This window comes from Oryzias latipes, chromosome 17 (genome assembly GCF_053564925.1).
Source record: "Oryzias latipes strain Hd-rR chromosome 17, Olatipes_Hd-rR_3.1".
Taxonomy (NCBI): Eukaryota; Metazoa; Chordata; class Actinopteri; order Beloniformes; family Adrianichthyidae; genus Oryzias; species Oryzias latipes.
The window spans coordinates 31,435,523-31,450,549 of NC_136253.1; the positions used below are offsets into that span (position 1 = coordinate 31,435,523).

Sequence of the window (15,027 nt, forward strand, 5' to 3'; positions counted from 1 at the left end):
CATGCAGGTAAGGGAGAGGACAATGAATACTGCATATTTTTCACTTTATTTTTCACTTACTCGCTTGCTTTTGTTACTTTTTTCTCTCTTGCCAAAAAACAACAACAATTAGTCTTAATTATTAGCAAATTTTCTACTGAATCTTTAGTTGAATAATCATCTGAAGGGTTTGATGCATTTAGAAATATTATTTGGATCATTGAGTTCTGTTTGAGAACAAATTCCTAATGCAATTAACTTGATAATAACTAATCATTGGTTTTATTCAAACATGAATCTATTAATTTAAAAAAATTGTCTTTTTTTTTTCTCAAAGTGAAAAAGGGTAGGGTTAACAAAGTTTTAGGTCATGCACAGTGCAAGGTTTTTTCAAACCCTGACATTTTGGGGGGATGGTTCCGAGTACCTGGGTGGCAGATGAGTAGCGGGCTGTAGATCGAGAGGTGGCTGCCTTGGCTGAGCTGTGGGAGCCCTCAGATGGCAAAGCGCCACAGCACTGAGACTGACGGAAACATTTGCTGTACTCCTTCCGAACCTGCAGATGAGGAAAAGATCAAAACCCGGTGATCACTTTGACACAGGCTTTGATACTGTTGCCGCTCTGTTGTTAATGCATTCCAGCTGACAGAAACACCATTTTCCAGCACATTTCGAGGCACAATCCAACAGTCAGAAGTGGGCAAAAAGCTTCTAAAATTTCATTTCACGTGTGTGATGCAGAGATTTAACTGAAGCTTTTAGACATGACAAATTTAATCCGTTTTAAAATACTGAAAAAACAAAACCAAAACAGTAGATTTTGCCAGAGTTTGGTAAACAGTCTGGGTTCAATTCCTGGCTGCCATTTGATAGGACATTGAACTGATAGACGGCTGCAGTGGGTCAGGTTAAGTGTTTTCTGCTAGGTGTGCAAATGGGCAAAGAAAAAAAGCGCTTTAAACCGATAGAGCAGTCTTTTGTAAATATAAACCATTTAGCACTTTTTAAATGTTTATTTTTTTAATGTAACATGTTTTTATTAATATTGTTTATTATTAATATTTATTGATATTCTTCATAACTGTCTACATTGCCACAAAATTTAAACTGATATTTGCAGCATTTTGAGAGGTACACTTTAACAAAGATTCGTCTTTGCTGAAGAAGCTTTTTAAACATGATCTTTTCTCAAGAAACTGGAAAAATATACGGTTTAACAATTTAAGACCCCAAATACTGATTAATCACTGACTGGGTTTGGTTTGCTGAAAGTTCAGCTCATTATGAACAATCTAGAACACAATCTTACTTTTTTCTGGAGTAGGCAGTGGAAGATGAAGATGAACATCCCCTGCAATGTGTTGAAGATGGTGAAGAGGTAAGCCATTACAATGGATGAATCGTTAAGGAAGAACAAGCCGAAGGACCACGTGAGCCCCAAAAGACAGAGGAGTGCAAATGCTCCCAAAACCCATGACCTGCAAAACAAAAGAAAAAATGCTTTAAAATGTTAGGTTTTTTACACGTACAGCCGTTTCTGTTTTGTTTGGAGTCTATGTGTTGCCTTTTAGTAAAGCCTAAAGGATCCAAGCTGCCACTTTTAGTCACAAAGACTGGCTTTTTATGAGTGAGTGAGCCGAGAGAGGAAGCCAAAGAAAAACAACCACCCTGAACCCTGAACTAACCTGCATATGTTTTATGTGCAAGATGTGATTTGTGTGATTTTTTTTGCACAAAAAAACCCTACAACAAATTATTGGTGTTTAGCCAAGTTCATATATGCAGCATAGATAACAAACCCACAGCAGATCTGAGTTAGACCCTAATTAATAAAAGTTAATGAGTTTTGTAGCTCATTAAAATGTGTGAAATCCAGCTTTCACAAATGTGGCAATTTTCACATTCTACAAGCAAGCCTGAAAGCCAATTAAACAAATTTCATAAGGATTTTAATACATGTATCTGTTCCTTTTTTGTCTCTAGACAGAATGCAGAGTTGCTGCTTGCAGTTGAAACACCCACATAACATATGCCGCTGTGCTTTTAGACTGAAAAAGTCATTTTCTCATGGTAAAGCCGTTCACTGGAGGGCCTTTTTCAGTTTTCACTCTTAATATTCTTGAATTCCACAACGGATGTGGTTAGGATCCATCCTTAAAAATTTGTCTATAAACTCTACCAACATAGGAGTAAAAAGATGCCAGAGGTCAAAGGTGCAGTTATGAAGAAATAAAACAAGCAATATACCCCTTTGCAGCGCAAATACTGAAAATAAGCTAGAAGGCGTGATTGACAGACTAAAATAAAATCTAAAAGGGGAAATCTGTCAGTCTGGTTGGAAAATTAAAAAAAAAAATGTAGATCAACTGCAGCTATTGAAATTCTTCGGGGAAGCAGAAGCTGCGATGGTGCATATTACTTTTATTCTAGCACACAAGTGACCCTCACCTCCCCAGCCTACTCCGAACAGAAGAAAACACACAGAGACACACAGCGACGGAGCAGCCTTTTAATCTTCTAGAGTGACACCCCTCACCTGATACCCCCCAGCCTGGAGGAGTCTGGTTTCATGGAGGTGGAATGCTTCACCATCCTGTACATTGTCACCACCAGGAAGATGACATTGACCTGTCAAAACAGATGTGAGTCAGGGTTAAAGGACTGCCTGCACTAAGAGGGACATTTGATCCTGCTGCCAGAAGCCAAGAAGGAGGAAATCAGTTACTTATGTGCCGGATTATCCAAGGATTTATAGACCCACTTCAATCAAAATGGTGTTTTTAGCATGCTCTTGTGGCAGCTTTCTCATGGTGGGGAACATACACGAAGTAAATTAAACTAAACATGTCTAAGTATTTATTCATTCAAATTGTTGAGAATCAGGAGCAAATGAAAACCTGCAGTTGGAAAAGCTTGTAGCAGTGACGTAGGTGCTACAATTACTGTGCCAGAAAAATGCAGGAGAGAGTGTAAACAGATGCATGATGGGAAATGGGGGGTGGGATTGTTGGTGTGGAGTAACTCAGAGGAGAATTTTTTAGGAAATGTTTCTGTCTCCAACAAAGTGCCAGTATTTTAGTTTTCATTTTGGCCTAAACAGAATTAAAAGATCACTAGGAACCTTTTAAAATAGCTAAAAAATTGATGAAAGTGGGTCTTTCAACTTGTTATTTTGTCCATTTTCTTGTTGGATAAATTGCTTTTCCTTCCCCTAAATTGCTGCTGAACTTGTTGTGAAGCTGTCTGTGAATTGAGCAGCTTTTTCACTAAGAGGACCCAGAAAAATGTGAAGCCACAGTGATAATCATAAAGCTTGCTGACTTTTGGAAAAACAAGCAACATCAGGGGAGAATATCGCTTTGGTTTGGTGCTCCTCACGGCGCTCAAGGATCGCCATAAGCCGCTATAAACCCACAACTCTATTCTCATTTTCCCAGCAGATGGTCCCAAACTCTGTGACCACTTTCTAATAAAATACATATATGAATAAAAGAAAAAAGGACAAAAAGATGACCAATCACTGTAAAAATATAAATAGGGAAGCAGGCACATTTAAGGAAGAAAATATGGAGCTGGATTCCACATTTTATAGTCAAGTTTTACTGGGGCCAGGAAAAACATTTAAATGATTCAGTCCATGCATCCACCAAGGTTTCCATGCTCCGTGGATTTCTCCCTGCAAGCACTGAAGGGACCTGAGCCACAAAGAGGGGGAGGGCTGAGAGCTTCACTTTAACACAAATCACTTCTAACTTTTCAAATGTACTCTAGCACTTTTTAATAGGATCCTCTAAATTTTTATTTCTTTGATGCATTTTAAGTGAATAAAAAAATGTCGTACATGGAAAAATAACTCAAAATATACCAACATATTTGTTTTTTTGTGTAGCTGAAATGGTTTATTTCCATTTTTTTGTATTTCTAAGCAACCAGATTTCTTGGATAACATCCTACAATTGTGTTTTCAAAAACTTCAAAGCAGGCAGAGAGAGGTCTTTAAATTCAAACAAAGGAGTCTAAGTGGAGAGAAGATGTTATCCAGAAACAGCAGGGAGATGGATGGGAGAAAAAGGAGTGGCTAAGAAAACAGAAAGAGGCTTTTAGATCAGAGTTTTGTCTCTGGGCCACAGGGGCCTGCATTTAACACAACTGTAAGCGATGACATAGATCCAATGAGACAGACAGACAGACAGCGAGGCAGAATAGCTGGGAGGCACTCTGCCCAAAGCAAGAACATCCTGCTTATGGACTTTCCATACGTGCTCGGTCTCTAAGGGTTCATCTGCTACAGTTTTCAGGTGTCTTTTTCTTTTGCTGCCAAAAAAAAAAAAAAAAACATAAAACGGATGCAGCTCATTGCAAGCGTTTGCAGAATTTTCCAGCCTTTGAGACCATTTACATGTTTCTTCACCGTATGGATACATACTGTGAATTGCTGGGGCTTCTGCGCATGCAAGTCTGTCCACGAGAATCGTGAACACCCTGCACTCTGCATGAAATATTAAGAGGAGAAGATGGAGATGTCCAAACGCAGGGATTGGCTGGGGATGTGTGATGATCTTCGGCAGGGCTATGAGCTCTGGTAATGGTTGTCTGGCCCACCCACTCATTACTTGCATGTTTACCCCCCCCCCCACACCCCCCCCACCACCACCACCACCACCAACATCACCCTTGTTTCTCCCACTAAGCAAACGACCTTCATGCCTGAAACGATTTCTCCCCCTGATTGCAGGAAGGGAATACTCAACCAAAACAGCTCTAAGTTGTTGCTGCTCAACAATTCTGATTTCAGAGGATTTCACAGCTGAGTGGACAGCGATGTCCTCGTGTCAGCCATAATGGGACCACTTCCTTTCATGCAAATTGATCCAAGAAAGCAGAGCTAAAAATCTGCCAGCACAAAGAGAGAAAAATCTATAAACTGTTAGCCAAGCTTTGATTTTAAGGAAAAAACACTTACAAATATTATTAAGGCTACAGGTCCGATGAAGCTCCAGATGAAATGGTTGTCCACCCTCAGCCAGCATCTGCAAGATCCGAAAAAAATAATAATACGCAGTTCATTAAATAATCTCATTGGCAGAACATAGTTGTGTCTCATCGATCAGTGTCCAGGAGAGCATGCTGGATGATAGGGAACTAGCAGCAGAGTAGTGACTCTTCCGACCGCAGAGAAGAAAACACAATCTTAAGAGAGCATTGGCCTCGTGCCACCAGACACTGCAAAGTAAAAGGCGGTGGTTATTGGACTCCTGACTTCACCGTCTGCAAATGCGAAATGCTCGTGTGTACCCAGGACCCTCAACAGTAAACAATATACTGAATTTTAAAGAGTTCAACAGTGAACTGCGCCTCGCTCCGTTATCAGGAAATTGAATGAAAACTCTTGCAAGAAAAAGAGTTTTGAACAAGGCACTTCACTTAAATTTTATAAGTAGCAGCTCTGCAGACTCACAGATCACAAAGCTTGCAGCTTGGATACAGAAAAATGGCTAAATGTACAAACTTTACACTGACAGAGGCAGCAATTATCCTCATGCAAAGGAGAAAAAGCAGAGCACAGAAAGGCAGCAAAGTCATTAATAAAGCAGCTGAGCTCACAGTAATCTGTGCTCGTGGTAACTGACTGAAAATTTGCCAGGAGGGGGAAGTGGACTGCTCTTTGTGATATCAGTATCATTAGCACAATATGACACTATGATGCTCTCTGCGTTTGTCTCAGTGGAGATCCTCCAGAGTTTTATCCCATGTTTGCAAAAGAGACGGAGTCTGCACGTACACTCGCTCTGTGCCGTAGCTTTTGTAGTCGATGGCTGCTGAAATGCCCACCACCACAGCTGGGATGAGGTAGCCGAAGCTGTAGTAATACTTTATGCGTGAGCCTTCGCTCTCAAAGACCTCGATCAGCATCAGGTAAAGCTGCACGCCTTCCAAACACATCCAGGTGAAGGCAGCCAGGAAGCAGAAGTGGAGAATCCCGGCAATGATGGAGCATAACAGCTGAAAGACAGTCACACACAAAAAACGTCACATTAACTTCACTTTCTCTCTTTTCTTTTTACAAAAAACGACCCAATACCTCCATCAATAAATTAATGTATTGGTTTATACTTGAATTAACACCTTAATTTTGATTTATTTCCGCAACTTGTTTGTAGCTTAAATTTTGAATCTTTTCTATATTTATTATTGATTACAAGCTCTGGAACTTCTTTTCATGGTACGTTGCACTGGTATATTTTAAGTTTCTGTTTAAAGACTAATTAGAAAGAGGCACAGGCAGCGGCTTGTTCAAGGACTGAAGACATTTCTTTAATTTGAGCAATTAAAAGATGAAACTTTTGGGACATTTTCTCTATATTCAATTTTTTGTGTGTGGATGGCAGTCAAGTCGTACATGTAGTCAGCGAGGCGTGTACATTCTCACATTATAAGTCCTGCTATGTTGTAAAATGCTTATTGTTTTTCAATAATCATTCTCTGTGTTAGTGAACTCGGAAGGCTGGTAAATAAATAAGTCTTTAGAAATAATCTACAGTTCTATTTTCAATAGAGGCCGTAAGAATATCCACCGTTATGTTTTTAAAGCTAAATAAAAAAAATCAAATGTGCTAAAACAGTATTTTGCCGGATTTGCAATGTCTGCCATTATCCCTGTTTCTGCCTCCATGAAGCTCTGTTTCAAATTCTAAAAAGCAAATATGCAACACAGAAAACAGAAATCACGAGATCATGTAATAAACAAATTCAATCAAATCCCTTTTATTTTATATGGTGGCTTAACGTGTCGCCAAACTTTAAAAACAACAACTAAAATGGCAAAACAATTAAAAAGTAAAACAGTAAATTTATTTATACATTCGTAAAATAATTTTTGATAGGGGTCATTTTTTTAAAACTTTGGTCATTTAGGTCCTATATGTATTTAGAGTTTTATGTATGAGTTTGGGTTTTTCACCCTTAAATAACCCAATCAAGAGAAAAAAACAGTAAAAAGAAGTCTGCTTTTGGTGGGTTATACACACAATCAGCAACTTTTTAAAATAAGTTTTCAAAATGTAGTCCATCATTTGGTTGAGCAGGTGGTTTATTTTAGTAAAATTCACTGGAGCATTAACTAAATGTGATCCTAATGCTGCACAGCTCACTATCACAGAGGAGGATTGGGAACAAATATGTCGGAAACAATGGATCACAACAGGATCAAACATTTGGCGTGAATTCTGTTGGAAAAGCATAATGAGGTTTTTTACTACACCCTCTCAAAAAAAATACCTAGGAAATAGTAAATGTTGGAGGTGTGGTAATAATGGAGCCAATCACTTCCATATATTTTGGGACTGTGTGATTATCAAGAAGTATTGGTCTGACATACATGAACATCTGCAAAATGTGTTTTCTATTGTTTTCCCCTTGTCTTTTGAAAGTCTGTTTTTGAGTAAAATTGATGGCCTAGACAACAAAAATAAGAAACTACTCTACATTCTGCTGGCAGCCAGTAAGAAAGCAATAACCAGAAAATGGCTTAAACCTGAACAACCAACGACAGAGGACTGGATTGATGTGGTACAAAGAATTTACATAATGGAAAGAATCTCACACTCTTTACAAATACAGCTGGATGTTTTTTACGCTACTTGGTCTATATGGACAGAATATGTTAAGCCGGTAAGATCAGATTTCATCTGAAATCATGTCATATCATTTATGTTTTGAAACTCCCTGCTTCCTCACATGTTCCTTTTTTATTTATTATTATTTTGTTTTTTTTGTTTTTCAATTAAAAAACTGAGAAAGCATGAACATTGTGACACGTCAAAACAATGTACAATTTATCCTGTGCTTTTTCAATAAAAAATAAATTTGAAAAAAAAAAAAATTTGCGCTTGCCGCCTTCCTGTTCTTAAACTGATGATCTCGCCACATGTGGGAGGAGCTAGTGTCCAAAGTTTGCTGCCTTATTGCTACATGGAAGACAAGGATGATTTTGATAGATCAGGGTTTGGTTATTTTGACTGCCATTCCTTACGCCTAAAACGAACCAGGACCTCTGATTGCATTTGATGGGCCCCGCCGTTCAGTGTGAATGGAGCCTAACTCTAGGGATATGAAGAGTTTTTTGATGCATACCTCTGCTTCTGTCATGTTGACACCAACGAGAAAAAGGAGCTCGCCAATAAAAAGGTTGATGCAAAGGTTTATGTGGATGGTGTTGCGGTCACTTTGCAGGCCTCTGAAGAAGCAGAAGGTGAAGAGGCTCATGGCCAGACAAACTAGAGACACAGCAATGCCCATCCTGGTGATGACGCTGAGGAGAACTTCATGCATACTCCCATCTCTCTGCAGGGACACAAACACACAAAAGATTGGAGGAGTTTTCGCATTTGTGCTTAACATTATCGTAGATGGTAAATAAACTAATAATGGCTTCTTCAAAGTGGAAAAAATATAGACTTTACAAGAAAAGTCTTCTAGAGGCTTTTGTCCTTCTGACGATTAAACAACGTTTGCATCGCGTTATCCATTATCTCGTTGCAGTAAATGTTTTAGCTGCATATTTTTATTGAGACAAAAGAACTCATTCTTGCATTTCTCCTTAAAACACAGCAGAAAGCCAAATGTGATTGGGAGCTCAGTGTTTCTTGACAAACTCTGACACTGTAATTAAACATGATTGAGCCAGATGTCATTTGGCACTCAAGCCAAACATGTCCAGTCATCTTTTTTTTTTTTAAATGCACATGCTGTAAAAAGTGACATCAGAAGGAAAACCACTTCAAAGAGAGGCAGCCATGCGAGCGAGGTTTGATCATGCTGCATGGCAGAGGACCTATAACTGAGTGTGTTTCATGATGGGCGTCAGGAAAATATGGAGAAAAAAAAAAGACTTGACCTTAAGAAATATCACCTGAAGACATGGTTCCTTAACCGTGGGGCAAATCCTGCAGTAATATTTGCAATTTCATAGAGGACAGGAGTTATAGAGAATTGGTGTGAGGTTAAACCTAGCCTCCTGGCTCTGGTTACGAGCTGTGGTTAAGATTGTGGTTAGAGTAGATGACAGGCAGAGAGTTCAGGAGCTGGGATATATTATTAAACAAACCACAAACTTATCCTCTACATTTATTACTGGTTAGGTCCTCCCTTCACATGCTACTTATCTTGTAATTGGATTGTAATTGCATTTTGCCACCAAATTGATTCTGCGCCACTCTAGGAAGTGTGGAAACATAAGTTAAAGCTGTGGTTATGCCGTTTCTCATGACTCCCAAGAGCCAGCCATGGGGGAGGGGGGGGTGTATATCAGACATGGACCACAGGTAAAACATAATTACCTGTGATAATGCTTTGCCACTTTCTATCCAGATCCACTGCCTTGCTCTTTTAAAATGACAGCCCACTGCCTTTTCTCCACCCTCCTCCCCAACCATGCCTTCTCCTGCAGAGATTATCTAATTATCTCGGAAATGCCATGCTTGTTCTGCCTGTCTGTGCAAGATCCAGTCAGAGGGACGGGGGGGGGAAGAATAAACTAGGTGAGAAAGGAAAACAGCTCCTGCAGACCACAAGGTGAGGGCCACTCACCACATTTCCACGGTGAGCCATGAGGATGGCAAAGTTGGTCAAGTGACTGCAGGAGCAAGTGGTGTGACTCTTGTTGGTTTCCAGCAGTTTGCAGCCCTGAGTGGACCAGTATCCCATCATGCTTCGCTCCGAGTAATTCCAAAAGGAGCAGTTGGGGTTGAAATAGTTTTCCTTCTGTAAAACAAAGAAATAGCTTAGACCAGAAGCACTGAATCACAAAAAGAACTGACGTGTCTGATCGTAAAGGCTTTTATTTGAACCAGTATTTTTTTTTGTTACTGATGGTTGGGGCCGAAATTGTGTAAAAATATAAAAACCCACACTGATGAAAATTGTGTTTTTGGTGTTTATTACATGTTCTTGTTACATTTTTCTCATGATGGAGGACATTTACAATGAAAATAAAAAAAGGAAAATTTAAGATTGTATAAAGAAATTTTATTTGTGATGTGGAAAATAGACTGGGCGGGGCATAAGCTCCCATTCTGATGCATCCATTTGTAGACGAATAGATCAGTCCCACCCGCAACTCAGAGAGAAATTGCAAATGAACTCCTGCTGAAACTATACCCTAAAAACTGACACAGGTTTTAGATTTAACAAAAGACCACTGGGAACACTTTGAAAATAGTTCTAAAGATGACTAGAGTGGGTCTTTAAAAATAATTTAAATGTATAAGAAAAGTAGAAAAAGTACGTCTGATCAGGGAGAATCATAACCCACTGCAAACTTTGCCATAACAACCGCCCCCCCAACAACACCACAGGCAAAGTGCAAGACGTGCCATTCTTTGTAGAAAGGAGTGAAAGTATTTTTCACAATCTGCCTCTACAGTGTGGTCTGAGCGATTCTCAGGAGGAGGCTTACATCCAGGTGTTCGAGTGTGAAGATCACTGGGTCGGCCACAAACACACGGCTGGACTCCTTTGTAATAGAGGCTGACAGGATGTGGGAGTTAACAGTCAGGGAGAGGTTGTGTTTGTTCAGATCCCCCATTCCCTTCAGCGTGGCGTTTTCTGTGCTGAGGAACTGACCCAGGTGCTTGTAAAGCACAAATACCAGCTTGGCCACACCTGCAGGCAAAAGGGGAGAGACTTATCTGATATGTGGAAAATTCACAATTCAACTTTCGGCGTGGTGAAACAAACAAGGAGATAAAATACTCCATATCTGTGCTTGTTTGTGAACATCAAACGCACCAATGCTGTCTTTAGCAGACTTTAAAATTCAGACTATGGAAAATTTTAGAAGAGGGAACTTAAGCTGCTGGTCTGAAGCCTTTCATCTTCAAGTGTGTGACCGTTATTATGCATCATGATAAGATGCAGTCGTGAAACTGACTTTGGCACATTAAAAAAGGATCATTTCCACCACATTTTGAAATAACTCACACTCAACAGGCTGTAATGGGAACACCAGCCAATAAAGCTAAAGGATTTCAAGTAGGTATCAGTTAAAAACAACAGACTGATTTCAAAAGGTGCAAATGTTACATGGGGGCTGATTAGTTCACACCTTTTAAAGATTTATGCAGAATAACAAACCAAAATAACTTCTCTGTCTTACGTTTCTGTTAGCTTTGTGATGGAGATCAATTCTACATTGCTGCCAATGCAACAGAAAGATGCAGTCCACTTTGTTTTTCTGTTAATCCACAGTAAGACTACACAAGAATAAAACCAAGCGAGCCAGAATTACTGCTGTAAAGCCCACTACATCAAATCATTTTTTAAAAATTAAGATGTGTTCAAAGTCCTTTGATGAAATCCACAAAAAAGCATAATTTTTTATGAGATTTAGAAAGTATCGGTTATGATATGCTTGAGTGATTTGGTACGCTTTTGCTGAACATAATATTAGTTTAATATGCAAAAAATGCTGACATGAGTGTTCAGGGGGTAAAAAACACCTCATTTACCCAATTTCACAATTTGACGCACACATCTTTTGCATGGTGTAACTGTATCGCCAAATTTAAATATTTCAACAGAGCAAGTTGTCATTTAAAAATATAAATAAACTTGATGATGATGAGTTGAGAGAAAGATGAGTTTTTCTCACCATAAAGGTTCTAATAATTAGTCAAACCTTTTCCCAATAAAAGTGCCTATACAATGCTATTCCAAAGCCTTTTTGGTAAACAATATCCATGTATATGATAATATATTACCGGTACTTTAGGCACAGTAAAGAACACATTTTGTATTAAATATTAGTTATTTTTATGAGTTATTTTCCCACCCGGAAGTAAGACGACTTGATCTCTTAGGACCCCTGTTGGGTGCTGCCCATTTCATGACATCAACCCTAAAGCCAGCCTTGCCAGGGTGTCTGCGTCTCCCTCTCCAAAATAAACAACATCCAAATTTTTGGATGTGCATATTGTGCAAAAAAAATGAAAGTGTTTTTGCCGATCACTGCTAGTTCCACAGAGGGCTGGTGGTCAGAGCACAGCAAAGCAATGGAGGGATACTTAGAAATGTGTGAATGGATCCAAATACCACTTTGGGGTTTTTTATAGTGAGGAATGAACATTATAATAGACTTAAAAGCTCCTTAATTTTATTTAGCATGGTACAGGCCCTTAAGTTTTCATAAAAGCAGCCATTTTGAAAACCGCTTCTACTGCCCCTAGTGGAACGATAATGAACTACAAGGCAGAACTAATGGATCGTATCTGAGAACTGGACTGAGAGAGTATGATATCATCCATAAAAAATGATTTACTTCTAGCTCCATCGAAATGAAGTCTCCATTTTTTCGTTATACAGATGCCATCATGTTAGAACCAGAACTTGTCAGTAAGTGATACGTCTGAGTCATCATATCTTGCTTATCATGGGTTTGTTGGAAGTCCACACCAATTGCAAGCGTGCTCGGGAGAATCTGTCAATCAGACGTTTTAAACGCTGAACGTGAGACCACATACTTTTATGGAGGCATCTGATTGGCCAGTTTATAGCTTCAATTACTTGCACTAGAGAAAAAATATTGTGAAAAGAAATTAGGATTAGCAAAGTAAGAAAAGGCAGCAGAGCAAAAATGGTAATAATGACTGGGTAATAGCTGTTTATTTCTCACAAGAAGTCTATCGGATTTTAGCTTCTTGGAGCCAACAGGCACTTCCTGTTTGGAACGCTGAGGGATAAGGGGTTCACTTAGTTCATTTGTCATGTACAGTCAAAACACATGTACCAAGTTATTTATCAATGAAACTTCCTGCCATGCCAATGAGACATATGTACCAAATATGATTTGTATTGGGATAACATGGTCAGTGTCCAGAAAACATGTCAAATTAGACTTTGAGAGCACCGTGTGATGAGAGAATGTAAAACATTTTTTTTCTCACCGTTTTTGCTGTTGACTTTCACCGTGTTGGAGGAGAGTTGAAGTGTAGCCCCCCCTTTGTTCGTATGTGGAAACCTGAAGTCCTGCACCTGACCGTCAGTGCTTAACACATACACATCCAGCACTGGAGGTGAGGGAGAGGTAAAAGAGATGTGAATATTCAAATGCCTCACAAAAAGGGTGTAATAGAGCTGTGTGGTTGAGGCCCAGTCGCACGCCTGCAAAGACTTCATGTTCACTGTAACAGTAAAGGAGTCAAATCTTATTGGCAAGATCCCGTAGGGTGTCGTTTACTTTAAAAACCGTGTCACTAAGCTGTTGGCTGGCATTATGAAAGCCTCAGAGGCAAGTGCAGGGAAAAAATATTGACAAGAGGCTGCGGTGGAGAGTAAGTGAATGAAAGCACATAGGCTGCTGCAGCATAAATGTCAAATATTCAAAGGATCAAACATATAATTGAGCTTTACTTTTACTTTCACTTTCCCCTGTGGGTGCAGATAACTCTGGGCTCCATGAACAAATCTCTAAAAATCCTTTAAACTCCTGCAGCCCTCTTTTTCTGGCATGCCAGTTGCCGGATGGTGCTCCCTTTGATGTGTGAAATTACTAAAGGGTCATAAGGACGCATATATCATCACATCAGAAAAGGCCTCACTTCCGCAGATCTTCTGACGGACACAAACGAGCAACCCTTTCTGTCCCCATCTTTCTAGCTCTCAGCTCCCTTTTCGCTTCATTTTGTCCTTGATCCTCACCTGGAGGATCCCAGGAAACGGCTAATTAGAAAAAAAACAATAAAAAAAATCTAACTTATTTAGCTTTTTAACTCTCCAGGCAAGTCAGGTAAGCTGCTCTCCACGGCTGTTTTCTCTTTATGTGGGCGTAGTTATTCTCCTTCGCTGGAATGTTTATTTTAATGATAACAGAGCTCGACGAGTTTGTGAACACTGAATTAATACAATAATTAAATAGTCAATGTACAGCACTATATTGTATTAATCAGTGCGTTTGGTAAAGTGAAGTCATTAATAGCGTGACTAACTGCTATTTAATGGAAAACACTCGCAGAGAGCATAGGGAGAGCTGTTTGAATGGAACAAAGCCATTCAATTGGCTTGCTTTGTTTCCCACCCCTGAGGTCCGGGCAGTTCATCTCGTCAAACATGTTCAATGAGGGGACTGCACAATGAAAGACTAAAAAGCAATGAGCAGAGAGTGACGAAACTGTAATTGTGGCAGCAAAGGAGTGGAAACATGACTGTACTGTATGAAGTGAAGGAAATAATGTCCTTAATAAACTGCTCCCTAAAACAAATGTGTTATTCAATCAAACCCAGCCTAATTTCTGGCAATTGTGCCACATGAGATGTTAAAAAAAAACCTTTAGCAGCTGGAAACCTGAGGTCATCCAAGATTAACGTGTCTGTCTCTTTGACGTGGACTTACTGATATTCTCTGCAGGCACTTTCACGATCGCAGGCTCAATCAGGTTTTCCGCAAGGACAAACGCGCCCTCCTCCAGGGTATCCAGGAGCATCGTGGCTGCGTGTGTTTGTTCTGTGGAATTCATGTCTTTCCATGATTTCAGCGCTTCCTGCCTCAGTAGGTTGTCAACTGTGTCCACAATTGCCTGTATCCATGGAGACAAGAGAGTTGTCAGCTCGCTTTCGCCTCTCATCATAACTAGGGTTTAATGACAAAGTGCTGAGGACTGGGTAGCAAATGATAAAAAGACCGTGAACGGCCGACACTGACAGCAGCAAGCAGTGTGAAAACAGAAACATATATGTTATAGTTCTGACTCTTAGAGACCCCCTCCGATTAAAATTGTTTTTTTATTACATGTTATTGTTGCTTTTTTTCTAAAGATGGAGGACATATATAAAGAAAATTAAACACAAAATGGCATTTTTGAGTCTTTCTTTGTTCAAATTGTAAATCAGGAGTAGACAAAAAAGTGCAGTTTGAAAAAGAGCTTCTTCTTTGACAGAGCTTTCTTCTTTGACAGAAAAAAAACGCTGGGTGGGCAACAAGCTCCTTGCTCCAAGCTCTCAGTAACGGGAAGGGGGGGCGGAGTTGCTCCACCCTAACCGTCCCCCCCACAATTC

General features: G+C 39.6%; 1 protein-coding gene across 21 annotated transcripts in view; it reads right to left on the reverse strand.

Moving 5' to 3' along the window:
- The window catches only part of adgrl2b.1 (adhesion G protein-coupled receptor L2b, tandem duplicate 1), a 102,909-nt gene that overhangs the window by 10,229 nt on the left and 77,653 nt on the right, over positions 1-15,027 (reverse strand). For all 21 annotated transcript variants that reach the window (XM_023965755.2, XM_078934006.1, XM_078934004.1 and 18 more), the window contains 10 exons: positions 14,366-14,549; positions 12,921-13,043; positions 10,436-10,641; positions 9,568-9,741; positions 8,113-8,322; positions 5,762-5,982; positions 4,943-5,009; positions 2,516-2,607; positions 1,289-1,457; positions 407-535 (listed from right to left, as the gene is read on the reverse strand). In XM_023965755.2, the coding sequence (XP_023821523.1) occupies positions 407-535; positions 1,289-1,457; positions 2,516-2,607; positions 4,943-5,009; positions 5,762-5,982; positions 8,113-8,322; positions 9,568-9,741; positions 10,436-10,641; positions 12,921-13,043; positions 14,366-14,549 (1,575 nt within the window). The remainder of the gene's footprint in view (positions 1-406; positions 536-1,288; positions 1,458-2,515; positions 2,608-4,942; positions 5,010-5,761; positions 5,983-8,112; positions 8,323-9,567; positions 9,742-10,435; positions 10,642-12,920; positions 13,044-14,365; positions 14,550-15,027) is intronic.